The sequence below is a fragment of the Ammospiza caudacuta genome, chromosome 1 (assembly GCF_027887145.1).
Source record: "Ammospiza caudacuta isolate bAmmCau1 chromosome 1, bAmmCau1.pri, whole genome shotgun sequence".
In the NCBI taxonomy this organism is placed as follows: domain Eukaryota; kingdom Metazoa; phylum Chordata; class Aves; order Passeriformes; family Passerellidae; genus Ammospiza; species Ammospiza caudacuta.
In genome coordinates this window covers 94,080,690-94,108,234 of record NC_080593.1, presented here as the reverse complement: position 1 = coordinate 94,108,234, position 27,545 = coordinate 94,080,690, and the positions used below count along the sequence as shown (strand labels likewise).

At 39.9% G+C, this 27,545-nt stretch overlaps 1 protein-coding gene across 2 annotated transcripts; it reads left to right on the top strand.

The window, feature by feature from the left end:
• Positions 1-985: 985 nt before the first annotated feature.
• STX17 (syntaxin 17) lies at positions 986-27,397 on the top strand. Of its 2 annotated transcripts, none has more exons than XM_058802678.1 (8): positions 986-1,134; positions 6,351-6,531; positions 10,531-10,596; positions 16,720-16,939; positions 22,044-22,162; positions 22,251-22,301; positions 23,851-23,937; positions 24,618-27,397. In XM_058802678.1, exons 2-8 carry the CDS (start codon positions 6,409-6,411, stop codon positions 24,855-24,857), a joined length of 906 nt encoding a protein of 301 aa, XP_058658661.1. In that variant the 5' UTR covers positions 986-1,134; positions 6,351-6,408; the 3' UTR covers positions 24,858-27,397. The 2 variants fall into 2 exon arrangements, with proteins under 2 accessions (XP_058658661.1, XP_058658653.1); XM_058802670.1 differs by having other exon boundaries at positions 1,111-1,142.
• Positions 27,398-27,545: the final 148 nt, after the last annotated feature.

Genomic DNA, 27,545 nt, shown 5'->3' with positions numbered 1-27,545 from the left:
ACAAGAATGTGTAAGAGTTGAGCTATTTGCTTACTATTCCTTCACTGAGGAAACAAATTTAGGTTTATTTCCTCAGTGACACATCAATATCCACAAAACTTACAGGACCATAATGACTTCCTCCAAATTAGATTGGAGCTGGCCAAAAAAGTCATGGAACAACAGATGAACAGATAACATAAATCTTGTTTAGAACATCACAATCAACATACATTCATATTTGTTACTCTGGAGATCTTTCTTAACTTTGTTTTATTGATGTTTAGCTAAAAAAATGGTCCAATATTGACATAACACAGTTGCTCTACAGATATTACCAGACAGTTTTACGCTTTGATTCAGATGTGATAAATTGATCAGAAGTGGTACAGGTTGCCCTCGGAGGTTCTGCTCCACCTGTCCCAGAGGTGCAGGCACACCTACAGGGACAGATGCTCTGGTGTCAGGGTAGGATCCAATAATCGGTGTGTCAGGCACAAACAGATTACACTTATTTTCAAAATGAATCAGTGGAATGGCCTGAAGTTGTCAGGGGAGGTTTAGGCAGGATATCAAGAAAAGGTTCTCCACTCAGATGGTGTTTGGGCCCTCGAACAGGCACCCCAGGGAAGCGATCCCAGCACCAAGGCTGACAGAGCTCCAGGAGCGTCCGGACATCGCTCTCGGGCACACGAGCGCTCTTGGGGATGGATGGTCCTGTGCAGGGCCGGGAGCTGGACTCCATCACCCTTGTGGGTCTCTTCTAGCTAAGAATATTTTATCATTCTATGAAAAGCTCTTAAAATTTTGTCGGGAATCTTTGGGTCTCTTTTAGAAGAAAAAAATCAGCTTTTCCCTCCCGACAAGCCTGATCCCAGACTCCCGGTACCGCCTCCGTGGCCAGAACAGCTTCTCCGCCTCCTTCTCTTCCTCCTCCGCCTCCTCTCCGTCCCCTTCCCGCCCCCGGCCGGTGGTTCCCGAAGGGGAACAGCCCCGTGGAGGATGGCCCGGGGGCGGTGGAGGGGGTGTGCGTGTGGCGGGCGGGGGCTGGGCCGCGCCCCGCGGCGGAGGGGGAGCCCAGCGCCGGCTCCCGCCCAGCGTCCCGGGGCCGCCGCCGCCGCCCGCGCTCAGCGCCCGCCACACGGCCGCCCCATGGTGAGGGGGTGAGGGGCTGAGGGACCGGGGGCGGGCGGGGGCGGAGGGAGCGGGGACCAGCGGGCAGCGGGGCTGGGGCGGCTCCGCTTTCGCTTTCGCTCCCCGTGCCAGCGAGGCGAAGGGAAGAGAAGGGCCGAGCCGGGGCCTGGCGAGCGCACGGTGAGCCCTGGGCTGGGCCCTGCCGAGCCACGGGGCCGGTGAGAGCTTCAGCGCGGAGCGAGCGCCGGGCTCCCCCCGTGACTCCCGGGGCCGGGTCCTCGGCCAGGCCGCGGCGGCCGCCGCTGACCCCGGCCCTGCCCGGCCCGACCCGGGGCCGGTGGCGGAGCGGCGGGGGCTCGTCCTACTCCCGGCCCGGCCCGGCAGAGGGGCTGGGGGTGACCGGCCGGACGTGCCCCCAGCAGCGGCCGGGCCCGAGGTTCCCCCGCGGTCGGGCTGTGGGGTGTTGATCGTGACAGAACGTGTCACACCAGTTTGGATTGTCTTGTTTACTTGTTTACTTATTCTTTGCAGCGTGACAAATTGTTAAGCCTGGCATTGCCCAGGCTTTTAAAACTGTAAGTCAGGAAAAAAAGAAGTAGTTTAGTCTGCTTGAAGCCTTTATGTAAGACTTGAAGGCTGTCTTTATTTTTCATGCTTTTCCTTTTTTCACACACGCCTTGCTTTTCCAGGGCATGGTTACAGGCAGGGTAGGCCTCCAGAACCTGTTGATCTTATGCTGCAACAGCCGAGGTTTAGGTTGGATGTCAGGAAGAATTTCTTCATAAAGGTTAATTAGACATTGGAGTGGGCTGTCCAGGAAGGTGGTGGAGTCACTGTCCCTGGGGGTATTTGAGGAAAGAGTGGCTGTGGCACTCAGTGCCGTGGTTAGTTGTCAGGGTGGTGTTGATAGGTTGGAGCTGATGATTCCGAAGGTCTTTTCCAACCGAATTGATTGTATGGTTCTGGGGTGAGACCAGAGGTGTAGTTCTGTTAATAGTGAGAGTTCAGTATTAGGGCTCTGATTGCAGGTTGAGCTGTTGTGGCCTCTCGTGGCAGGCGTCAGCCCACTGCAGACTCGCTCCACCAGTTCAGCTTTGTGCAAAAGGTGCTCATGTGTTAGTCATCAGGTATTTTCTGCCCTTCTGCAGCTGGCTTAAACATACAAATCCAAGACAAAATGCCTGTTGTCTGCTCTGAATTCTCAAAATGCAGTCATGTGCCCTTGCCTTGCCTGGATCAAGTTTGTGTTGCCAGGTGATCCACAAGAGCACAGATCTACTGGGAGCCACAGCCTGACCTGTACAGCTGCTGATTGTGGGTGTTCTGTGGGGGATCCCACACGTGTCTGTTTATTGCACTAAGCAGTTTCATGTAACTTTGTGAACACGCTGGGGCTGGTGACTGTGCCTTATTTCAGCCTAACAAAGTTCTTTTATTTTGATTTATTTTAGAGACAAAAAGTAAAAGATGTAATTTAGTCCCAGAGTGCAGTTTGTCTGTAGCCTACCAGAGGAGTGTGTTCCTCACTAACTATAGGCCTTGGCCAAGTGAGCAATGGCATCACTGCAATCGTGGGGCCAGTACCACTCTAGGAAATGTTTCAGGTCACCCTAAGTAGAAAGCTGTTTACATCCTTATATTCCAGTTAATTTTATTTACAGGGAAAAACTTTTTGGCCTTTAAACCCTTATCAACAAGGCATTTATGCTGGAGGTACTTTTTGTAGTGGCAGTGGTTGTCTAAAGTGTTGTGAGTGAATTAAAATCAAATCAGTGAATTACATTGTGTTTCCCTGGGCAAGCAGAACTCCTGAGGTTTGTTGTGTATTGTACTGGGTTTCAGGGGAGAACAATAAGCAGTTTAATGAAAGTTCATGAGTGTTAACAAGCAAAAGTTCACGAGTATTAACGTTTGAAGTGTGTTAGCAGCAATTTCTGAAATTTATAACAAGTAACAAGTATGTTACCATACCTGGAAGAATTTTACTTCTGGTTGACTGCAACTATGTGACTTGTGCTGCCACAGCCTGCTTTAGATATGTCTTTTTTATTTACCTAGTTGACTGAAAGTTTTTCTGCATCTCAGTCTTGATCACTTCTGGGTTAGAGTTATTTCAGTCACTGATACTCAGATCCAAGGACAGAGGCAACTCACCTCCCTGGTGTTGTGGTGGTTAGGGGGCTGGAGCACGTGGCATTCTAGGAGAAAGAGAGAAGAGTTTGTTCAGCCTTAAGAGAAGGTGAAGGAAGGGGAGGTCTTGCTCTCGTGGGTAGGAGCTGTAGAGCCAGGCTGCTTCTGGAGGTGTGTGACAGTGGGATGAGCAGCACTGGACACAAGCTGGTTTAGCTACAGGGAAGGTCTTCATGGTTGTGGTTTTGTCTGTTTGTTTTTAGCCTGGACAATAGTCAAACACTGAAGGAAGGGCTCTAGTGAGTGAGGAATGTCCATCCATGGAGGTGCTAGAACTTTACTGGACAAGGGTCTGTGCAATGACGTCTGATTCAGCTTGTACTGGATGGCATGTGAAAATCCCTGCCAACCTAAACTGTCCTGTTACTCTGTGATTGCTGAAGGAACAGACATTATGCTACAGAAATCAGTTATTAAAAATCATGTTTAGGAGAACACAAATCATGTAAAGTATGGAAGGTTTCCTTGAAGTTGCATCAGCAACAAGCAGAAATACATAACATCAATTTTTTTATTTAATGTTAATATTTTATGAATGTTAAAAAAAAGGAAGACATTGCATTGATAATTTATGGCTTAGAATTTTTGTTGCAGAAGCTACTGTACTATTTGAAAGAAAATTAATCAGGAGACCTGATGAGAATGTAAGGAGTTTTTATATTTCTTTCTTAGTTTTTCAAATTTGTTACACAGTGAATTTTAGGCAGCAGTGTCTTTAGATTAGACACTGTCATGGAAGTTACTTTACTGTCAGGAAATTCTTAATGAGAAGAAAATTATTAGCCAGAGCTCTGCATGCAGCCAAGTCTTCAAAATGCAGAATTCAGATCATCTACCGAAGGCACATGGCCATTGTTTACATCAACTGTGCTTTCACAGTGCTCCAGACTGTAAGTCATCTAAACTATCAGTTTTGACTCTCATCAATCTCCAGATGTCATGAAAGGTTAAGGACAAAGTTATGGTTAATTTAACTTAGTCTCTGCTGTATTTCTTCTAAGACAGAATGGGCTGTGTGCTTCTGGGAGTTCATGTTGTGTTACACATTTGAAGAATTTGCATCAACACTTCTTCAAGATGATTCCGTATTAAGGAGAAGCATGACATGGCTATTAAATATCTTTAGGGAACCAATTTTTAATTAATTCTAGCTCATAAACTCATGGATTAGTGTATAAGCTGCCAGGAAATTAAATGTCTGTTTGAGGAGGAAGTACTGCAGTTTGGAGTATGATGCTTCTTATCTTTTGGACATTATAAAAAAAAAATCAGTTCTAGACTCAGAATAGAGTTCAACTGTGATCTATGAGTGCCTCTTTCACAAGTTAGGGACTGTAGTGACCAAGGTATAATAGAATGTAATTTTTATCAGCTTGCATTTAAACTGCTGTTTTTGGAATGGTGAAAAGAGTGAATCAATGCAAAAGGTATAAAGTTCTTTTTGCAACCTGAAAAGTGTGAGGTCACCCATCCACTGCATGTTTATTTGAAGGTTATTATTAAATGCCTTGGGTTAGAAGGGAATTTGTAAGACCACTTGATAGTGTGTCTTTATAATTTGAAGTGGGTATGATTTAGCAATGACTGCAAAGTCAGTTGATGAAATAATTTCCTTTTGAGGTTCTGGAAAAAGAAAAGATGTGTCATTGAAACCTTAAAGATTGACTTCACCTAACTTGGTCTACTCTCAGTAAGCATTCAGCTTTCCACGGTTTTCAATTTCTTTGTTGATCGGGATAGATCAAAGGAGGAGAGTCTCCTGTTAGCATTCTGTTCTTCTGAAAAATGCAGCGTTGTTTTATTTGCAACCATCTTCCTCCCTGTACCAGAAGTGCTTTCCCTTTCTTGCTGGAGGATGCTTCCCACTTGACTGCTTTGAGTTTGGAGCAGGTTTGTAGGTGTGCTCCCTGCAGCCTGCACCAGAGGGCTGGGGCTGAACACTGAGCAAAGACCCAGTGCCGTCAGCTGGAGTCTGCCCTCATGGTCTCCTGCCTGCAGGAATCACAGCTCTCACAAAAACACCAACACCCTCCCTCTGCTTTTTCACACCCTTGGCAGATGTGGGAAAAGTGATGTCTAATTTCACTGTTGATAATATGTTTGGCTGTGGGAAAAACAGGAATGTTTTTTAACCTGTAATGTTCTGCTGTGCCTCACCTGTACCAGGAAGAATATGCTGGGTTAATTACTTTATATCAGTTTATTACCAAAAGAGGAAAATTGGGAAAGCTTTCTGATATGGTAGCTGATGTACTTCAGGTACTTCCATATAACCAAGTTAGCATGTGTCTTTTTACTGAGACTTGTGACAAAACTTTCTCTTACATGTCTTCTTTCCCCTAGTGCGCATGCAGCGTGATGGAATTCTTTTATGTTACTCCTATGCTCTGTAGATAAATGCTATTACATGCAATACTACACACCTCTTTTAGAGAAGTGAAACACAAAAATTATGCTTTACACTATGCAGGGAACAGAATTCAGGCTGCTTATGTGCCTACTGGTCCTGCAAATATTTCAGCAGCCTATTTATACCCCTTGTTAGGTGGTGCCTTAGTCATTGTTGGCAGGGAACATATGCAATTTGGAGTGCAAATCTTCATTCAGGAGCTCTTAACATTTCCAGGAAATGGAATTCCAAAATTAATTATATTCTGGTGTGTTTTCAGGACACGTTTTACAAATTTTAGGATGATTCTGAATGAGAATTGGCAATATGCGAATTCTGATCCATCAAACCATCTAATTTGAAGGTTTTTACCAAACCTTTTTATGTATCATTATGCTGTAAAACATTTGCCTCTGCCTTAATTACTTAGCTGCTTTTTTTCTTCTTGTTAGTGTTAAGTTTTATGAAAAATTATCCCCAAAGCCTGCAAATAAGTAAAGGTAATACATTTAAATGCAAACATCCAGATATTAATACTGCTTAATTTGGTTTTGGGGGATGCGTGGTTATCAGAAAGACAGATTTATCTTATTTTGATTTCTTTAAAAAATGATTCAGGTTTAACTTTCTTGTTTATTTTTTTTTTTTGGTTTTTAAGGGTTTTTACCTTGGTGAAGATATATTGGACAACTGTTGGCTTGAAAGCTGCTTTTAGGATGTCTGAAGATGAGGAAAAAGTTAAACTCCGCCGAATCGAACCTGCAATTCAGAAATTCATTAAAGTGGCAATTCCAACAGATTTGGAAAGGTTAAGAAAACACCAAATAAATATTGAGAAGGTTAGTGTTCACTTTTTACTAATGTAGTTATTTTTGCAGTATAGAAGCAGTCTCACTGAAAGATTATGTAGAGTTTTGGTGAGAGGTTGATGACAAAATGCTTTGATTCAAATTTGGCTATAGATGAAAGTTCTATATTTGTAATTGTGTGCACAAAGGCCTTTACATTTGTAGTAAACACCAATGTTAGCAGTAGTTTGGTTGAAATACTTGTATGATAGTTCATATATTATATCTTTTACATGAATTTTAGCCATAATGAATGTGTTACAGTACTTTTGTGAGCTGTCATGATGATTTTCTCTTCAATAGTTTTTGTAAAATTAACTTTCAGCCATGCAAACCAAACATCCCTAGAGGTAAAAGGATAATTTTATAGAACCTGATTCTGTTTATTTTACAGGCTACTTTTAAGCAAAAATCACTAATTATGTCCAATTGCTTAGAGCAGCAACATTATTTACTTATGATGAAGCCAATATCTCTAACCTCATTTCATGAATATTGATTTAAACCTTAGGTTCCAGAGATAGTCCAAACAATTAATCTCCTAAATCACTGTTTGAAGAAACTATAAAATCAATATATAATGAAATTTGAACTTGAATACACCTTTCCAGAGGAAGTGGCTGCCATAAATTCATCATCATTGCTTCTCAACTATATGAGAGTCCAACTTTCTATATGACCATTTTGGAAAACTTAAAAGCTATAGCCTTAAGAAATAAGTTCTCTGGAATTCTTCTTTCTTTCTATGTTTTCCCTCTGAAAATACTTGTTTTCTATAGCACATTCCATGGATTGGATGGCCTTTCACTCCAAGAGGGAATAAAATGCATGTGTATCCAAAAGAGGTACAGATGTCTCTAAGTCTCTGTTAGATAGCAGCAATTGACTTGGCAGTAAATTGGTACTACATTTCCTGTAGTAGTACAGGAAGGTGGAGATTTTGTTTGGCTTACTGCCCTAGACTTTGTTGGTGATATGCAACAATCCTTAAAAAAAAAAAAAGTGCTGTAAGACACTCTCTCTTGCTTTCAAGAGAGAAAAATTTCATTTCATTGTTTCAGTTTCATTTCTTGTACCTGTTTTAAAAGATGCTGTGTGAAACACTTTTTACCTTTGGCTGGGAACCATTGTTGTTCGAGGTGACACAAAATGAGAAATTAGGGTATCTGAATCTTCCTGCAGTCTTATCCGAGTGTGGATGTTTGTGTAAGACGTTTATTGAAGAGCTTTTAGCAGGAGATACTATGACAAACTTCTGAGTTCTCTCCATGTCCACTGGATACTTTCAAGGACAGGTGGAAGGGATCCAAAGCAGAAGCATGAAAGTTTCTTTCTAAAGAGGGCTCTCAAGAGAATATTCATAGAGCAAAAGAGATGGAGTGTCTGAGAGTAACCTAATGTTTTATATTTTTGTTGTGGAATGCAAACTATTTGGCTATAGCACAATTATGATTAAATAGCACAGAAATATGGGACAATAGAGTGATTTGGGTTGGAAGAGAAACTTTAAAAAGATCATCCAGTCCAACCCCCTGCAATGGGGTGGGAACACATTTCATTACATCAGGTTGCTCAAAGCCCATCCAACATAGGCCTTCCTGGCCTGGGACATTTACAACTTCTCTGGGCAACCTGTTCTACTTCCTCACCACCCCCATCAGAAAAAAAAATCTTATGTCTAGTCTCAGCTTACCCTCTAAACATTTAAAAGCATTGCCCCTTATGCAGTCACTACAGGCCTTAGTAAAAAGTCTTTGTCTTTCTCCAAAGCCCTCTTTCTTTATGGAAAGGCTGCAATAGGGTCTCTTAAGAGCCTTCTCCAAGCTGAACAATCCCAACTCTCTCAGCCTTTCTTCATAGGAGAGCTGTTCCAGCCCTTGGACCATTTTTATGGCTCTCCCTGGACCTGACATGAGAGGTTAGGATTCCATAGCTGTTTTTACTTCCTGGACTTCCCTTAGTTTTACATGTATTTGTTCAGGATAAGATCATAGAACGTTAAGGGGTTGGAATGGACCTTAGAGATCATCTAGTCCCAGCCCCACTGCCATGGGCAGGAGCACCTTCCATTAGGCCCAAGGCTTTGAACACTGCCAGGGATTGGGCATCCATGACCTTCCCAGGCAACCTGTTCCAGTGTCTCACCCCCCTCAGAGTAAAAGATTCCTTCCTAATCCCTAACCTAAATTTCCCCCCTTGCAATTTGTACCCATTGCTCCTTGTCCTATCACTACAGCTCCTGTTGAAGTTTCTTTCTCTGGCTTTCTGGTAGGCCCCCTTCAGATACTGGAGGGCTGCAGTGAGGTCTCCATGCAACCTTCTCTCCTCCAGGCTGAACAGCACCAGTTTCCACAAGAAATAATGTCAATACCATCTCTTCTCAAGTTTTACTGTCCTTGAGGCCCCAGGGTGAGCACTGTCCAGGAGTGTGGCCTACTTTGTGTGGCACGACAAAGAGAAGTCAACAAGGAGGAATTCTCTGACCATGTGAATGTCAGTGTGTTAAGTCATTGGATTCTTTGGGCTCGTCACTAGCATATTCTGAGTTTTGAAGCAAAGTAATAAAACAATATATTAAGCAGATGAATGTGCTGAGCATCTCTAGAAGAAATTATGAAGAGCAGTAAAGGAATTTTTCTTAACTGGTAACAGGATATTTTATTATTAGTTGTTTGGACAATGTATTACAGTCAGCTGAAGTCAAATAGGTGATTTTTCCCTAGAACCTCAGAAATTCCTGTTTCAGTACTCTTTGACTAAATTGGAAAATCTACTGTTGATACAGGGCTTTCTGTCCATTTTATTTTAAAGAACACTGGCAGTAATTTTAATGGCATAGCAATTTATTCAGATGTTATTATTATTCAGTTTCCTGGAAGAATTATGTTAATCTGACTTTGTTGAACACTAAACCTTTTATCTTCCATAGCACTACAAAGTCCTAACATGAAAGAACTTTTTGCTTTGAAAATAAGTAGTAACTTTAGATTTCTCCTTGTATTTTAGGAAGCTGAGTCACTTATGATCCTTATTGCTGTGGTATCTAAAATTATGAAAATAATTATGGAAAGATAGAGGCTATAGATAAAGTTTTTTATTGGTAACAAAGGTTATTAAGAAATTGAGGAATTAGATTTTACATAAAAATACCTTAGAAATCATGGTAAATATTTTGCCTTTTTATCTAAATAATTAAATAAATATTCTAATATCCAATGTGGTAAATGCATTCTTTGATAGTTTCAGTACACATTCCAGGAATCACAGCTTCTGCTTCTATTACTTTATTACTCTTTTTCATGCTGAAGTCTCTGTATTATTTGTGTCAACTGCCTGTAGCAGGCACTGATTTGTTTGATTGATGGAAGGGTTGATATGTGATAATATGCAGTTCTTTTGCCAAACTTGCTCTCTGCTAATGTAAAAGTTATTCTGGTCTCTGTCCCATGGGAAGTACTGTATGGATAGTTTCCCACTAAAGTTAGTGGAGCCTCAGGTAGGTGTCAGATCTGGCCTGATGGTTCTTCTAGCTGTGTTTGTCACTATATAGAAATGTTCAGTGTAAATGTAGACAGCAGCATTGTGTAATGAATGCCATTTTCCATGTCAGTAGTATCAGATACTTCATTGTCCTGTACTGTCCTTCATGATCAGTACTGTTTATCCACTATTCCACAACTTTCTTCTTTTTCTGCTGTTTGTTCTACTGCCTACCAAATGATTTATGCCACAGCAGTGTCAGGATGCAGTATCACTTGGATGTTAAAAACTGATACTGAGACTGGTTGTCTGTAATTCAGTAAAATATATTGTACAAAATTTTTCACAAAATACGTTGCTATTTACCTCTCTAATTTTGCAGTGGAACTGTTTATGACTCAACTTTCAGTTTTGGAAAATTAAAGTGATAATTTACCAGAGGTGGCTTTTTTTCTGCATAACCAGTTGGTAAAAATAGCAATTCTGAGGAGTCCTTTTCCTCTGTTTTAGTATCAGAGATGCAGGCTCTGGGACAGACTGCACGAAGAGCACATCAACGCAGGACGAACAGTTCAGGTAAGGATATGAAAGTGGCTGTGCTGCTGATGGGGTTGAATTACAGACATAGTTCTGGTCACCTCAGGGGTGGGCCTTCAGGGAGACATACACTTCACAGGTGGGTTTGACAAGCAAGCACACAGTTTCACTTCATTTAAAAGTTAGGGATTTCCTAATTGTGTCCTATGAGGCAAAAACAGTCAGAAATGTTTCCGTGTTCTTGAAAAAGCAAAAGTTTGGAGACTGTGATCTTTTGCAAACTTTCCTCTTACGTTATTAAATTAGAAGACAGCTCTTGCAGTAAGGGATACTGCTAATTTTAAAGCATGATTTCAGACAGAGAACATCTGGACTACTGGTTTGGTGCGCACATCTCTTGGTAGGTACATGATATCATCAAGGAGGAAATACCAGCACATTTGTCAGCACAGGCATCATCTCAGTGACTTCACCCATAATCATCCGTAACTCAGCACACAGGGAACTATACACTCTTTCTAAAAATACATAATGTCTTGATGAAAATGATGCAGAAACTCAGCCAAACATCAGCTAAATAGCACACAGGCAAAGTAGATTATCAGACAGAAGGACCACATCAAGGACCACATCTGCAGCACAAAGTTTGCTGAGGCAGATGTAGCACCTGGTGTCTGTAACAGCTGCATGCCAGTGTTCTGGGGCCAGGAGAGGCATCTTGTGTGGGTTTCACAGGTGTGGTTCAGAGGAGGGACCTATCTTTGCTACTGTAAGCGACCTACACTGCACATGGACAAGCAGGATTTGCCAGCACAGGTGGTGTAGTCTTAAACCATTGCTCACAATTCTAACACTGTGAATTCCCATGTTTGTTTCAGTGTCTTACTGACTCTGTGGGAAATTAGAACAAACTAAAAATGAAAAAAAAAAAAAACACCACCAAAACCAGTTCACCTCAGAAAGAAGAACTTAATCCTGACTGAACAACAGAATTAGATAGTAGGCAGAGCTGAAGATACATGTCTTTTTTTGAAGAATAGAATATCACCTATACTTTTTCTTTAGTATAGGTGATATGATGTGACATGTAAAACCCAGTTAATATTCCTGCTCATTGGAGGTTTGAATATATTTTGATTTTTCACTGAGTACTTTTGAAATTTTAATACAAGTTTATTCTTCATATTCAAAGAGGCTTCCAAAGGTGGAAGTTCTGTTAAAACAACGTCATTTTAACAGGTGTGGTGTAGTAAGTATGTATTTGCTTATGTCTGTTCTCTAATCTGTTTTCATCTCTGAGTTGTGGGAAAGGCTTCTCTTGTAACTTTAAGTTACCAGTATCATTTATTTAGCAAGACAAAAATCTGTCAATAATTACAGAAAAAATAATTGTGTTTAAGATGTTATTTTTAGATATTTTAAGTGTTTTAATAAGAAAACTGCTTATATTTCTCAAGAAACATTTGTATTTGTCTTGAATCTAAAGCTTGCTGTTTTTACAGTCAAAGTAAATTTTCTTAGGTTTTATTTAATGCTTATTGCTTCTAGCTCTGGATACAGATCTAGATGCATTAAAGTGGTTCACATTCTGATACCCAGAGAGCAGAATAAGTATCTGGGTCCATGCAAGAAGAGCAGACTGGCTCTTTGTTTTAATTAAATAGTTAGGAGTCTGGAGTACTTGATAATAAATTATATGACATGTAGAATGTGTTTGCTGTAAGCTGTTTAAATGTTTACTGATGGACTTGTGATCTGTTTGTTTGCAAAGAAATCAGATTAATTATTGTGATACCAAATGTTCTCTGCAGCACACACTTTGCTCTCAAAATTAGATGTTGTAAAAATACATTAGGAATCCCTAAGTCAATATTGACCCAAGGCATCCGCCACAGGTTTTAGACAAATATATGCACAGCCATTCTACATTTAATCCATGTGCACATAATTAGCCATTTTTCTGAATTTTCAGTTTACCCAGAATAATTACTTCTGTTGTAATTTTGATGATGGTCAAAATTATAATAGAAGTATAGATGAGTGTAAATCTGTTGCTCTGCCTTCAAGTGACTGGGTGACACATTAAAAACTTCTATAAAGGATGGTGAAGAAAACAGATAAATCTTGCTCAGGGCATGAAGAGACCCTTTCAAAAATGTTGAGAAAATAGCTCTTGTGTATCATGTATTAGTTTTTCTGAACGTGCTCTTGTATATTTTCATTTTTAGGGACAGTCCATGGACTTCTTAAAATGTTAGGGCATGAATGAATTTGAAGTTTTCTAGGCTTTGTCTGCATACATGCTGACTGTACCACACAATTAATTACTTCAAGGTTTTAGCTAATTTCAATGAAATGGCAGTATTTTGTTGTAACATCTAAGGACTGCCCTGATCATTTTGGTGGTGAGAGGAAGAGAAAAGCCACAGGTACTAGAGAGGAAATAAGACATTAAACAAAAAAAGAAAAAAAAAAAAGAAAAATGCAGTGGATGAACAGTCTGGCTTTAGTCTTTATTCAGCCCACAAAAAGAGACTCTGTTCTGCAAAACATATTTAGGCTGACATAGTCTCTCCACTGTATTACTCTAACCTGGAAAGCTGCTTGAAAAATGTTAATCTATGTTTTCTTTTTCACTTTTATGGTTTCTAGTTCAGCTGAAAATGGTTTACAAGTTAAAGGTGGTTTCTGATCAGCTCTTTTTTGCATAAATCTTCAAAGCTCAGGTTGTTGGCTCAAGGTCCTGTATGGCTCAGGTCTTCTGTAACATTTCTAAAATGATCCTCTCTGGCATACTGTGTAGATAAGCTGTGAGGGCATGAGGAGTAGTGTAGAAAACTTCATTTCTGCAGGAGGTTCTTTGTGGTTTCAGTGAAGGATCATGTAAAATCAGAGCATTATTGCAGCCTGTGGCCATCTGCAGGGTAAAGATGTCCTTAAACTCAGAGTTCCTTTGACCTAGGCCAAGAATTTTTTAAGACTTGAGGGACATGGAGTAGAAGTGAACTGACTGATTGTGTGGTAGTGGTCCAGAAAAGCCAGATAACTTAGTGAGATATATAAGCAGGAGGGCAGTCAATGTGGTCTCTCCTACAGTCTCTTCAGTCAGCAGTAATAGGATCCCAGGTAGAATAGTCCAGTTTGGGCACCACACTTCCAAGGAAGGCATGAAGTGAATAGGGAGAGACCACTGAATGCAGTCAGAAATTGAGAGAACAGGACTTGTGGTGAAGATCAAGAAATCACTTATTTTGCCCAAAGAGCGTCCAAGAGCATCATGCTGTCTGTCTGCAAACATGGAGAGCGTGGTTGCAAAGAGGACAGGGCTTGTCTTTCCCTATTTTGCACAGAGAAGATTAGAAATACCTGGTTTAAGCTGAGCCCAGAGAGATTTCTGTTAGACATAAGGAAATGCTATAGTATGCTGAATTCTGGCAGTGAGGTATGAAGAAGGTTGTAGCTCTTCATGCAGAAGTCCTTTTAAGACCAGATTAGATAAACAACTGACAGGAATAATATAGGGACAGTGGATCATGCATTGAAGGGATAACTTCCCAAGGTTTTCACCAGTTCTATTTTCCTGCAGTTTTTGTGAGAAAGCCATTTGAAACAAAGATTCTTGTTTGATTTTGGAAGTTAATGGACTAAAATTGCAGTTGTTATAAAGAAAAGTTCTGTGTCTTTTGGGCTGAATTTGGAGAGTGCAAAACTTGGAAGTCTCCACAAATGAAAAGAGAATTTTTTATTACCTTCCCTGCTAAATAATCTTGGTTTTAAAAGTGCAAACAGTTGAGATGAAAGTGATACACTTTCATGCTCTACCTAGAAATTAAACTCAGTGCCATTAAAATTATTATGAAAAGAAGTCAGAGTCATTTGCATATCCATAACATTTGTGATGTTCCACCCTGGTGAGCTCCTGGGATGTGACTCCTCACAGCAGGGCTGAACTTTCCTGCTAGGCTGAATCCATTCACCTTCTGTTTTGACAGTAAGTGGAACACAAGTCCTCCCTACAAAACCACAAAGGAAGAGCTCCTAAAATTAAATTTCACTAAATTGGCTAATATCATCATCTGATTCCTCCATCTTCTTGCTTAGAAATATTTCTCTTTGATTAGCAAGGTAATAATGAGCAGTGGAAGTGAGGATCTGGTTTATTTATTATTTATTAATTTATTATTTATTATCTGGATCATTGCTTAGGGTGAGTACTTCATACCTCTTTAAGCCTCTGTTCAGGATCTGTGCAAACTCCCATCAGCCAGTTGTGTTGTGTTGGTCCCTGCACAAACTTGTGATTTGCCCCAGCAGCAGCTGCCATGGTACAGATCCCAAGCAGAACTACATTTTAAGTCAATTTCAACTGCAAAATTCTCCTTTTTCTTTAAAAGAAAAAGGAGCTACTGTGGAACCATTGTTATCTCACCCCAAACTCATTGTTGTCACTGTTTCACTAATTTTTGTTTGTTTGACATGCCTCTTTTTTTTTTTTTCTCCAATTGTTGCCAAAGACAGGATAATAGTAATAATTTTCTTTACTGAAATAAAACTGCATGATCAACCTCAGTCCCTTGCATATAGTTCTAGAAATTAGATGATTGAGTGTTGTGTTTTGATAGTCCCCATTTGTTACTTCAGTGAAATTCCAAGATTCTATAAACCAATAATTTTGGCACATGGTGCAGTATGAAAGTGGTGACGTTCTCCTTTTCTGGGTACATAGGGGCTCACATGGGGGGAGATACCAGGAAGCAGGAGGTAGACTGAGATGAGGAATGGATGAGGAAAGTTACTGGCTACCATGTTTCTAATTCAGCTCAGTGTCTTCCACAGTTGTGTTTTTTTTTTCTCTCTCTTTCTTTTAATTGTCAATCAGTGGTTTTACCTGAGGTTAGTCTTGAATAATGCAGCCTAATTTGGCTAATAGTACTCTTAATTTAAGCATACAGTATAATCTAATCTAATCTTAGTAATTTGCCACATGATTTTAACGAATCAGTAGTTCTTTCTTTGGAAGCTTGTGCAACAGGTTGTTGAATAATTTCCTTCCTTCTTCTCTAATTATATTTTCTACTTTTTTTTTTATAAATACTAAAAGCAATTAATTCCACTAGTGTATATAAATAAAATTAGTTCCATCTAGATCTTGCTTTTCCAGATAGTCAGTTTTACCTCTCTAAGGCATGATCTGTACCTGGTTTGTATTCTGGAAGAAAACCTTTGTATTTCTAACCACTCATTGGTGTCAATCCATTCTCTTGCTCTGTTGTGAGAAGAGTATTCAAATTAATTGGTAAATAAGCGACAAAGAATAGAATTTATTGTGTCACTGTAAAGTAATGCAGAGAATATATTTTTGTCTTTTTTTTATATAATTAGATAAAAACTCTGTCCTAAAACAGTAAGTGGTGTAATTTAAACTGTAAATTTTGTCTTTTCATTTGTAGGAAAAGAAAATTTGTGTGTATTTTTAAAGCCCAGGCAATTAAAAGCCCCTTTATTTTTAATGCAGAAAGAAATTTATCTCATGTGAAAGGCCTGTACACATCCAGTTCTTGCTAGTTGTGAACAGTTTATATCTCCTCAGAAGTCTTGTAACTAAAGAAGTATTTACATGTTTTATTAAATTTGATATTCCAATCAAACAAATGTATTTGTTGTTCATCTGAAAAAAAGAATAAAAGAAAAAAGTAATCTTTGTCCCTGAAGTTGTCTTCACAAAATGAAAGATTTGGGGTAGTTGGGGGTTATGAATGACGGTGTCGTGAGGTCCTGTGATCACCATAGTCACTTACTATTATAAAAAAGGCAAATTTTGAGAAGCACTCACTTACTTTACTTGGATATTATTGCAACTTATTGCAACTTGTGTAAATATTTTGGCAAAGACCTAAATTGACCAGAGAAACATAAATAACTTGAGCGATTACACAATGAATTAATTAGTTAAATACTTTAATTGAAACCCAAAATAAACCAAACTGACTTGGAAAAGTGGATAAAGTACAAAAACAACAGCTGGAAAAATTCAAAATAGTGGTGGTGATGGCTTCAAAAATGTTTCTCCCTTGATTATAAAGAGGATAGGTGCTTCCCAGGCACTGAAGGCACCTGGTGTTTTCACAGTCAGCTACAAAATAACTCTTAATGCTCTTGCAGCAGCTCCGTGCCAACATGCGCGAGATGGAGAAGTTGTGTTTGCGAGTGCGGCAGGAAGACATCCCAGTTCTGCAGAGAATGATAAATCCCATTAAAGAGGAAGCTTCAGTTGCCATTAAGGACTTCCTGCAGCTGCATTCTGAATCTGCAGAAGAACTTAAAAGGCAACTCAAAGGACAGGAGGATGCCTCTTTAACCAGATCTGCAACTCTAGGAGAAGGTAGTAGAATTTAATTTCTGTATTTATTGTATCTCTGTCATTGTATCCAGTATGCAGTTTCTCTGACCAGATATAAATGAAGTAAACAAATAAGATTTCAGTTGAAGAGTATTGTTAATGAAGAAGTAGATTTCTTTCCTTACACCACACTTTTACCAGCCCTGTGACTGAAATTTTGATAAGCAGAAAATGCTTAAATACCTTAAAAAATTAAATATCTTTGGCCTTCTGTGGCAAAGGTCCTGGACCCCTGGATCTTGAAATAGTGGACTGTTCATAGGAAGCAGAATACTTTCATTTATGTTTCAAGGTAGCTTGGCTTCTTTTGTCCCCCCTGCAAATCACTTGATTGTGTGCAAGTAATAATTTTGGCCATTTTCATTGAATTGAAGAAATACCAGGAAGATTTTTTTATGATAGACAGTGTAATACAGCATTGATGAAATATATGGAAAAGAAGAAACAAGTTTCTAGGTAAGGAAGAACATCTCCTCCTTTAACATTTTAACTTGGTAACTGACAAGAAAGGGGTATAAATCCATTTAAATAAAGGATTTTGAAAACATACCATGACATGCTAGAAATCGGATATGTTTGCTGGTCTTCCCTCCTTTCTGTCTAAAATGTCTTTCAGTCTTTCTTCTACCATTCTGTCTTCAGGAGAAGTCTCTGTTATGCCCTGGTGCTGGCCAGTGCTCTCTCCTGATGATCTGTGAGAAGGTTGGTTCCATCAGGAATAAACCTTTCCCATATCTGTAATTTGATTGCTGCAGTAGCAGTATTACTTAAAATGATCTGAGCATTTCATGTGTCCTAAAATCAAAAGAGCATTCTCAGGCAGTAGCACTGTAGAAGAACCTGCTGTCAGATTTGATTTCATGACCATTCTTGTTGCTGCATGCAGAACTAGAGGAACTTTTTTCAAGTGTGCCTAGTGAGCCTCGTGGTTGAGCAGGGAGAAAAAGAGAATTGACAACTGGGCTTGCTTTCAAGAATATCATGTGCAGTAGTATCAGAAAACCTTGTGAACATGGAGATAAATCAGACACAATCCCTTCTTGGGTTAGAAGGGACCCTTGGACCATCATCTAGATCCAAACTTCCTGCCATAGATAGGAACACCTCCAACAGACCAGGCTGCTCAGATCCAACCTGGCCTTGAACTCTTCCAGGGATGGGGGCATCCACAGCTTCTCTGGGCAGCCTGTGGCAGTGCCTCACCACTCCCATTGTAAAAACTTCTCTCTTACAAGGCCAGCAGAGTAAACTGAATTGGCTTCTGACATAAAAATCTCAACCTCTTGAACACCTTCAACATGTTGTAGTTAGTTGTTCAGTAGTTTGTTCTAATATCTTCATGGATTTCAAAGTCTCTTCTCTTGCAGTCCTCTGGGACCACCTTATTCAAGTTCTCAAAAATATGCATGAAATTTCAAAGGCTGTTTTTTAAAAATGCTCTAGAGTGAATTTCATCAAACCTTCAGACCCCAAATAGGCCTAGCTCATCCAAATATTTTTAACCTGTTTTCTTTATGTTTCAGCCTCTCTCTTTCTTTCTTATTTAAATTAATTGCATCAAATACCTGCTTAAAGCCACCTTTCTATCTGGCAATGAACTTCCACAGCCTTGGTCTTCCTCTAACTTCAAAAACATTCACAAGAACTTTCTTGCTACCATTTATGCCTCTTGGGAGTTGCAATATATTTATGCCCTGGTCTTCCGGATATTAACTTCCCATTCTTATAGGTTAACTTGTACTCATATTATATGTCAAATTCTTGACATCCAGGGCATTGAAGAGCTCTTGTTGAAGCCATAAACTTCTTCCTCTGCATCAGGACAATTTGATGTCCTCTTCAGCACAGCCTGTTTTTAGTGTCTGCCAGCACTTCTGCAGTCCTTTATCTTTTAGGAACTTCTTCCATGTAATTTCTATTAATAGTTTTACCCAATTTGTTGACTTCTCTTGTGGAGAGCTCATTGTCTTTGATATTCAGCGATTCCCTTCACAGTAATATTGGCCATTACTTTCAGTCTCCTTGTGTGCTGTTCTCTGTTATGATCAGAACTAAATTTAGGATATCTCTTCTGTTGGTGACTTTCTGCAGTTGTTCTCAGTTCATTCCAATATTTCATTGGAAAGGCTTTGTTCTGGCTTACTGCTTCTGTTTTTTACACAATTACGTAGGTAGCAAGTGGGAACTAGAATTTAATTTCGAAGTACAAGACTGTTTCTGAAATACCTTTGAACTACAGAGGATATTGAGAATAACAGCATTTCAGAAGGACAAATAAATTTATTAGAATGATGAAGATGGGAAGAACAGAAAAAATATTACAGGAATGGCAAGCATCTGCAAGTCTACTCAGGAATGTGGAAATAATTCACCCCATTTAAAGTGAAACAGACAGACAGACAACTAAATACAATTAATTAGTTTTTTTTTTCAAGTTTGCCTGCCTGTGCAAGCAGCCCTGTTGAATTGCTAACCCAGACACAGTGTATTGCCTATTCCTTTGTGCTTAGAGGCTGCAGTCCTGAAAGCAAATCTTGGCTGTTGATCTTAATCAAAGGAAGTTCAATACGTGCCCGTTCTTTGTAGCATGTTGCTTCCCATCTGCTAGAGAAGGAAGGAGTTTACAAATTCAAATCTCCCATTTAGAAGGCATGTCAGTGATATGATACAGTCCCCTCCCCCATTCACCATCCTCAACTGAGGGCCAATAGAAATGGAATTTAATTGCATATTAAACAAATATTAACAAAAGGTGAGACTCCACTCTTAAAATTACTAAAATCTTTTAAGCAACATATTGGATCTTCCAGAGCATTAGATTTTTATCTCAAGTGTAATGAGGTGTAAGGCTTCTCTGTGAAATCTGCAGAGGTGTTTTGTATTATTGTATTTCTGTGGAGATGCTGTATAAATGAACTGGTAGAGTCACTTCCATTCTCAATTCTATTAAAATTGGTTAGACTTGATAAAAAGTGAAGTAGTGAATATAAATTTCTTACTCATACTTTCAGCCCAAATGTGACCACCTCTTGCCCTTCCTGTTCTTTACCTTAGTTTTTTTAAAGCTAATAAAGAATTTTCATGAGGAATTTTTTCTCACTGATTTTTAGTTACTACAAAATGATAACATGTAAACCTACTTACAGTTTTAATTTCTTTGGAATGTGTGTCATGCAGAATCTTGGTTTTACAACACTTTCAAGGATATGCTTTTCTACAGTAGGTCGGCATAGATTGTTAGGAACAGACCAGAGCAAGGTCTTGGAAGCAGGCAGCTTTGCTTAGTGAGATTTTTATTTTGCTTTTGACTTATGAATACTTTAATTTTAACCAACTTAGCATGCATGTGGTTGATTAGGGAAGAGTACACCTTTCTGGACAGAAGAAACTTTATTTTGAAATAGGATTGTGTAGGATTGAAATGAAATAAAACCCTCAAAACCCGTGATAAATGTCAGAGTATGTGCCTGAACAGTTTTCTCAAAAAATGCACACATTTGGATATAGAATTAATTATATTGAAAGGGGAAAGGAATATTTTAGAACTGAGTATACAAACTTAATTAATCTGAGGTTATTAATCAAAAATATGTTCAGGAAGAACAGGTGATGATTGTAAAACATGAAGTGCCTTCTGTGTCTGGATTCTTAAAGGAAAAGGGGCAGAAATACTTAAAAAGAAAAACAAGCCCAAGTCAAGCCCCCAAATTGCTTAGTGAATTCTTGTTACTCTGCTCACTTAGTAATTATGTTCATTCATGTTAGAATTCTACTGAGCTGAGAGTAGGAAGATTGGGTCCTTCATCTGTTTTGAGATATTGGGATAAAAAATGTTGAGAAATGGACAAATGTTAGGAAAATGTATAATTAATTTTTATTTTATCTTAAATTAATTCCATGAATAAGCATGCACTGATTTTTTTTTAAGAATATGATTATATTTATTTGTTTTCCATTGGACATATCTGTTGTTGTAACAGTTATATAATATTATTATTGTACCTTGGCACAATCGTTGCATCTAAAGATTTTAATACAATATTTACACTTTAGTATTGTTAGATGTATCTAACCAGCCTTCCCCATAATAAGCTTTCTCTTGGAACTGCCTTCCCAAGGAAGTTAACACCACTGTCCTGCTGAAGGAGCGATCCCCCTTCAGAAGGTGAAGCTGTTGGAATTGAGATGATCTTTGCACTGTGTTTACATGTACACCTTCTCCAGTCTGCCTTCCAGACTCCCAAGCTCTTCCTGAGTCCTTGTATTGACAAGCCAGACTTGTTTTTTTTTTATCACCCCTCAATTTGTTGTCCACAATTTCAGGCATGTCCATGCCCTCTGCAGTGGCTCTGGAGTGACTGGAGGAGGGCTGTGTGAGCCTGTTCATGTATCTGCTCTCCCCAGTGCCACTCACTGTCTGTCATTCCCCGTTTTTAACACCATACTTTGTCCAAATGCCTTCTGCATTCAGTCAGGTGATTTAGGGAGGAACACACTTGAGAATATCTCGTGTACAGCACTGAGCTGCAAATGTCTGCCATCCTTACAGTACCATTTACTCAAATGATCCAGCTTGGAATGCTGGGTACCACATTACTTGGGTTTCACTGCTTTTGCTTTGAAAGCTTTTTCCTCCAGCATCTTTTAGTTCTCAGTGGCTGAAAATCAAACCAGTAGCATAATAATCAATCGTAAAATGAGTAACTGTCTGTTCAGTTTTGGGAGTGTTTTTATGTGTTGTATGTAAATGAAAAGTTTTTGTCCCAAGCCCAGTTTTCTCAGCCTGGTTGATACAAAATGAATGAAATGACCTTGAATTCAGGAGTATAATTTAGTATCATGTCAGGACTGGTTGTGAAAATGTGCTGATAGAAATGAATCTATTTCTTTGTCAATAACATCCTTTTAAGAAACTGTGTAGTGCTGTAAGGCATCTCCCTATATGATCATTTTTGGGGCTGTTGCTTGGCTTGAATCAGGTTAAGTGTCAGATTACCCTTGAGAAACTTCAGGAGTGAGAAATTCTGCACACCACCTGCATCCTGGTCCAGTGCATTTATTTATAAACATCATGTTTCTCATTCAGAAACTTTATATAACACAGAAGTGAAGGATGGCTCCCAAAGTTTGATCCAGATCTACTCCCGCCTTCCGGAAATACCTCAGGAAGAAAATGCAGCTGAGTCCTGGGAAAGTTTAGAAGGGGTATGTTGGAACTCCCTCCCTGCCATGTTGGTGCTCTTTGTTTTAGCAACTATCACAGAATAACTTTTTTTTTTTTAATTATTTGCAGGACTTGGTTGAGCTCAGCCAGTTGGTGACTGAGTTTTCTCTCTTAGTCTGTGTAAGTATTAATTCTGCATTCTGTCCTACAGAGTCTCCCACAAAAACAGGGTGCATGGGTAACTCCTAGGTGGGGTTGGGTGGGGACAAAAACGCTGAGGATGTATCTCTCCTGTGATTCAGGCTCTGCCAAGGTGACACTTTGAGGAGGCAGCAATCTCCTCTTTCAGCACTAGTGCTGGGAGTTGCTCCCAAATTCTTGTCAGTGGAGCAGCTGTGATGTTCCTGCCAGTGCACGAGCTGAACCTCAGCAGAAGCTCTGCTGTGCTGACTGCAGAGCAATCTACCCAACTTCTACCCAGGTCCTGTTAGTTTTTACAATTTCTAATTGTAATGGTGGTGACAGCTCTTACTGCACAGGGTGTGTGTTTGTCAGGTTTCTTTTCTCACTTAATCAGGAGTGCTAGAAAAATCCTCACTTTTATCATGCCCTTTCTCTGCTCTCACCACAGTGCCAAAATGTTGGTTTAGTTCTTCCTGTGCCATAGGGAATTTAAATGCACAATTCTCATCTCCTAGGAGAGTTCTTAATCTCCTTGCTGTTGGGTTAGTAGGGATAAATAACCTAGCTTTTATCTTTTCTGCTGAGTATGTGCTGCTTCATCTATACAAAAATACTCAAGGTAAGAACCATTAGACTGGAGAGGAACTGCAGAAATGTTCATTCAGTATTCTAAAGGTTAAACGAAGAGGTCCTGTTCCCAGGACTTACTGGATTTTACACTTAACCATCATTAGATATAATACCAAGCATTTAAGGTGGGTGGACTGCATTGTAGATGAATACCAGAGCTGGTGTACTCAGCAGTTTCTGACTTAAAAAGAGGCAAAAAGTTCAGAATGCCTTTTATTTTAAGCTGCACATCAGCCATCTCATTATTTTGTGACATAAACCAGCCTGCGTAGATTAGAATAAGAACAAACAAACCCACAAACCCCTTTATCTTCTGCTCCAGTGTTTCCTGGGAGAGACTGCAGGGGCACCTGACTGACTGCATTTAGAGAAAGGATGGAATGTTTTTGTAAAATCAAACAGTAAAATACAGAGTAACATCAAGTGTGTTTTCTGTGCCGTCACTATTTCTAAAGTTATTGTTCTATAATGTCATAATTAAATACTTCTTAGATTTTTTGATACAGCTTTGTATATTGGAGTTAGTACTGATCTTATAAATGCCCTTTATAGATTTTTTTTGAACGTGAGACTCAGCAGGAAACAAAACAGGCTACTTTGGATTATTTTTCGTTTTGGACTCTGAATTCCTCTATCTATAGGAAAGATTTAGAAACCATTTTGAGTTGTTTTCTGTAACTGCAGCAAGACATTGTTTAATATCCACCCCATATTATTACTTAATAGTTTAGATTTTTTTGAAGTTAGTCTGTAGCTTCAGCAGAGTTTAGCAGATGCTAATCATGGAGCACTACTAAGGCTGCCGGGTGCAGATGAAAGCTGCTGTGGGGCCCTGATTACAGGCATTAAAATGGTGTGTATTGGCTCACTGCTGCTTCCCAGCAGGTTCCCTCACTCATAATTCCTTTGCATCTAGTCCCAGCAGGAGAAGATTGACAGGATTGAAGAACATGTCAACAGTGCTGCTGCGAATGTTGAAGAGGGAACCAAAAACTTGGGGAAGGTAGGGATCTGCTCCTGCTGGTGAATCAATGGTGCTCTGCTTCGCAGCCACCCTCTGTATTAACCCCATTGATCTGCCGTCTTTAATGCTGAGGGAACCAGCAATTAAGGAAATAAAGAAGAAATGACCCACAGGTAGCAGGGGAAAAAAAAAAATCAATCTCTCCTGTAATTTTCTATCACATCCAGGCTGCTAGAAAATACAATTATTTAATTTGGGGGGGGCCTTTGAAACACTGTTCTGATGGTTACTTTGTTTTACCTGCAAAGACAAATGCAGTCAGTGACTGGCTCACAAGAATCACGTAAACATAAACAAGAGCCTGATCATAACCTGTCATTGCCATCCTGTTCCATGTCAGTTGCTAAATAAACCCCAAAGCTGCAGTCAGAGCCACCACTGAAAAATCTTAGCATTTCCTCAGTTTCTGATTTAAGGATGGTGACCAGGTAACACCCAGTGTGCACAGTGGCTAGAACCATGTGAAAGGACTTGGTTCACAACTGCATACACAAGACAGGATTTTGAATTGGTGTTAGCATGTTCTGTCATACTTTTTTTAAATACTAATTTGTAAAGTTTATTTATCACTGAGCATTCATGTCATTGCCAAGAGCAGTGAAGGGAAAATGCACATCGCCACAGGCAAGTATTCTGACTTTTTTTTTTTTCCTTTACAGGCTGCAAAATACAAGCTGGCAGCTCTGCCTGTGGCAGGTGCAGTCATTGGTGGAGTGGTGGGGGGTCCTATTGGTCTCCTTGCAGGCTTCAAAGTAGCAGGAATTGCAGCTGCACTTGGTGGTGGGATTTTGGGCTTCACAGGTGGAAAATTGATACAAAGAAAAAAACAAAAAATGATAGAGCAGGTCTCTTCCAGCTGTCCAGAGCTTTCTCACCAAAGTGCCAAAAAATCCAGCTGAAGTATAGATTCATTATGGCCAGGAATAACAGTGTACTGAGCTAATGACAGACTTGCAGCCTTATGCTTTACATACAAGGCTGAGTTGTGTGAATTTTGATGACAGTTCTGCTCCTTGGGAGGGCTGAAAAAGTCGTGTCAGAATTTCTCTTTTCAGTCCTTTGAAAATTATATGGATAACTTTTAATTACATAATTCTTAGATAAGCTATATTCACAGCTATAATGGTGGGTGACAGGTGCTTCATGTCAAATTTGCACAAAGTGTCTTGCAGACAATGCAAAGAGATACTTGGAAAATCCTAGTGCTTTCCCATGAATGCCATGAGAAGCTGGAGCTTTTATTGTAGTGCTCCAAAGAAAAGGAAATAAATGCCATCATTCTTTCATACTCATAGTATTTTAAATTTACCTTAATTTATCTGGATTCCCAAACTCTTCAGTTATTCCCCAGGATATGACTGACTCTGCCTGTTTAATAATACACAGGAAGCACATGCTGTTGTAAGAAAAGGTGAGAATGTGAGTGAGCAAAGTGGAAAAAAGTTATGTATGTATCACATCAGCACTGGAAGCAGCTTCTCCCCTTTCCAGGCAAGGCAGTTAATTTGTAAACTTCCCACCTGGCTCAAAGTGTAGTTGTGAATTGAACAGTCTAAGCAGCAACCCTGCAGCACTGCCACTGGAGGGTAATAACTTTCCATAGCTGTTCAGCTCCTTGGCTTGTGCTGAGAACACTCTACAGGATGAAGAGCCAAGCTCTGGCATTCTGCACCTGAAGCCTCCCACGTGGAAGCAGCACTTATTGCAGGATGTTGCCTTTGCTTCTCCTGGAGCCCAGAGCGCCCTGGTGGGAGAGCTGCACAGCTTCCCTGGAGGGCAGTGCTGCAGCCAGGCCCGCTCCCTCCACGGGCTGCTGTCCCTCAGGGCTGCTGTGAGGCCCAGGCCAGCAGAGGAGCAATGAGGGAGGTCCCTTCACACCGGCAGTGCCAGCTGGCAGCCCCAGAGCTGGGGACAGGGCTGGAAATGTGGACCTGATAGAGCTTACGGCATAAACCACGCCTGTTTGGGCAGCTGCATACTTGCATTGCTCTCCAGTGCCAAAACTTCTGCTTCCACCCACACGGCAGTGTAGCTGCTCAGCCTCTTCAAGATTTTGGGACATGCTGTGGAGCCTGTATGGGGTGAGATGCTGGCAGTGCTTTTGCTTGCTTTTTATAGTGGACACCTGTTATCTGACCCTCCTTAAGAAGCCTTTTGCTTCTGGAGCTTTAATTGTTAAATGCAAAAGTGTTAATGTGTTGTTATTGTTATATAATTGTACAATTGTCACATAAATTTACTGTTCTGAACATGGTCCTACCTCCACCCTTTCAGGACACTTCCCACACTACTGCTGCTACTGTTTGGGGGAACAGAAATTGAGGTTGGGAAGCCGCTTTTTGAAGTTTTTAGATTGGTCAATTCATCCTGAGCTCTGCTTGAGTTGTTTTCTTAGGTGCACAGTGAAGTCAGTATTGAGATAAGGCTCCCTAGCAGGGAACACGGTCCAGGGAAGTGTACTATAGAAAGAACTCCCTTTCAATAACCAGTACTTTGATATCATCACTGGAAATCACTGTCTGCTAATGACAGATGATGGGGTTTTGTGCCTAGAGACATTGTAAGCAACTGTTAGTTACAGCACAAATAACTTCTTCTAAGCAGTGCTTCCTTATTACTTTTAAAATACTGAAATTGCTATCAGCCAGAGCATTATGTCTACTTTAAGTAGGTCTGAGATTCAGGGAAACAATGTGTGCAAGAATAGTTTTCACAAGTAATTGCAGACATTGTCAAAACTGCATGTGTTAAAGCCTCGGTGCCTGCACTGGTAAACTCAGCTGGAGTGCAAAACATGACCTGAGTAATTCAGCTCATTTGCTTCTGACAGGCAAAAAGCCCTTTCCTTTCAATGCATCTACTTCTGATGTAAACACAGTTAATGAGCTTGTAACAACTTCATAGTAAGGCTGTTCATTCCTTTGATATTTATTTTCTACATTTAAAGGAAGACACTAAGAAAAAAAGTGTTCTTAATCAGAAACTGGTTGATTTTTTGTATGATCTTCTAATGTGCTCTCTGCTTTCCTGCTGTATGCTGTGAAACCTCGTGCATTTAAATGACAACAGCCACATCAGCGATGTTGTGGACTCCATCCTCTCCCCCCAAACTGGAATAATGCCAGGACAATCTAAATTCATAAGACTGAATTCTGCCCCAGCTTATACAAATTCAGCTTGGTGTGCACTCATTTTATGAAATGTCTACTACAGAAACTATTCTTCCCCGTTGCATCCTTGTGGAAGCAATTTGAAATCATTGTGTACACACTAGATGTGGGAGACTGTTATTTAAGCTATGATATTTTAAAATAGGTGGATTATTTACATATGCAAAGAAACATCAGCATGTGAGTAACCAAACTAGCAATTAAATTGCTAGGCATGTTACTCAGAAGAATTGTAAGATATAAATAATTCTTTCAGATGAAATAAAAGTTTTTGCCTACGAGACTGGTTGGAGCATTTACTGAGAACACCAGGGTTTATTTCCTTTCAGCATCTAAAAGACTAACCCCTCCCAAATTTTACATTATTAAAATAATTGCACTACCATGATACAAGAATCCTGTAATGAGTTCCCAAAC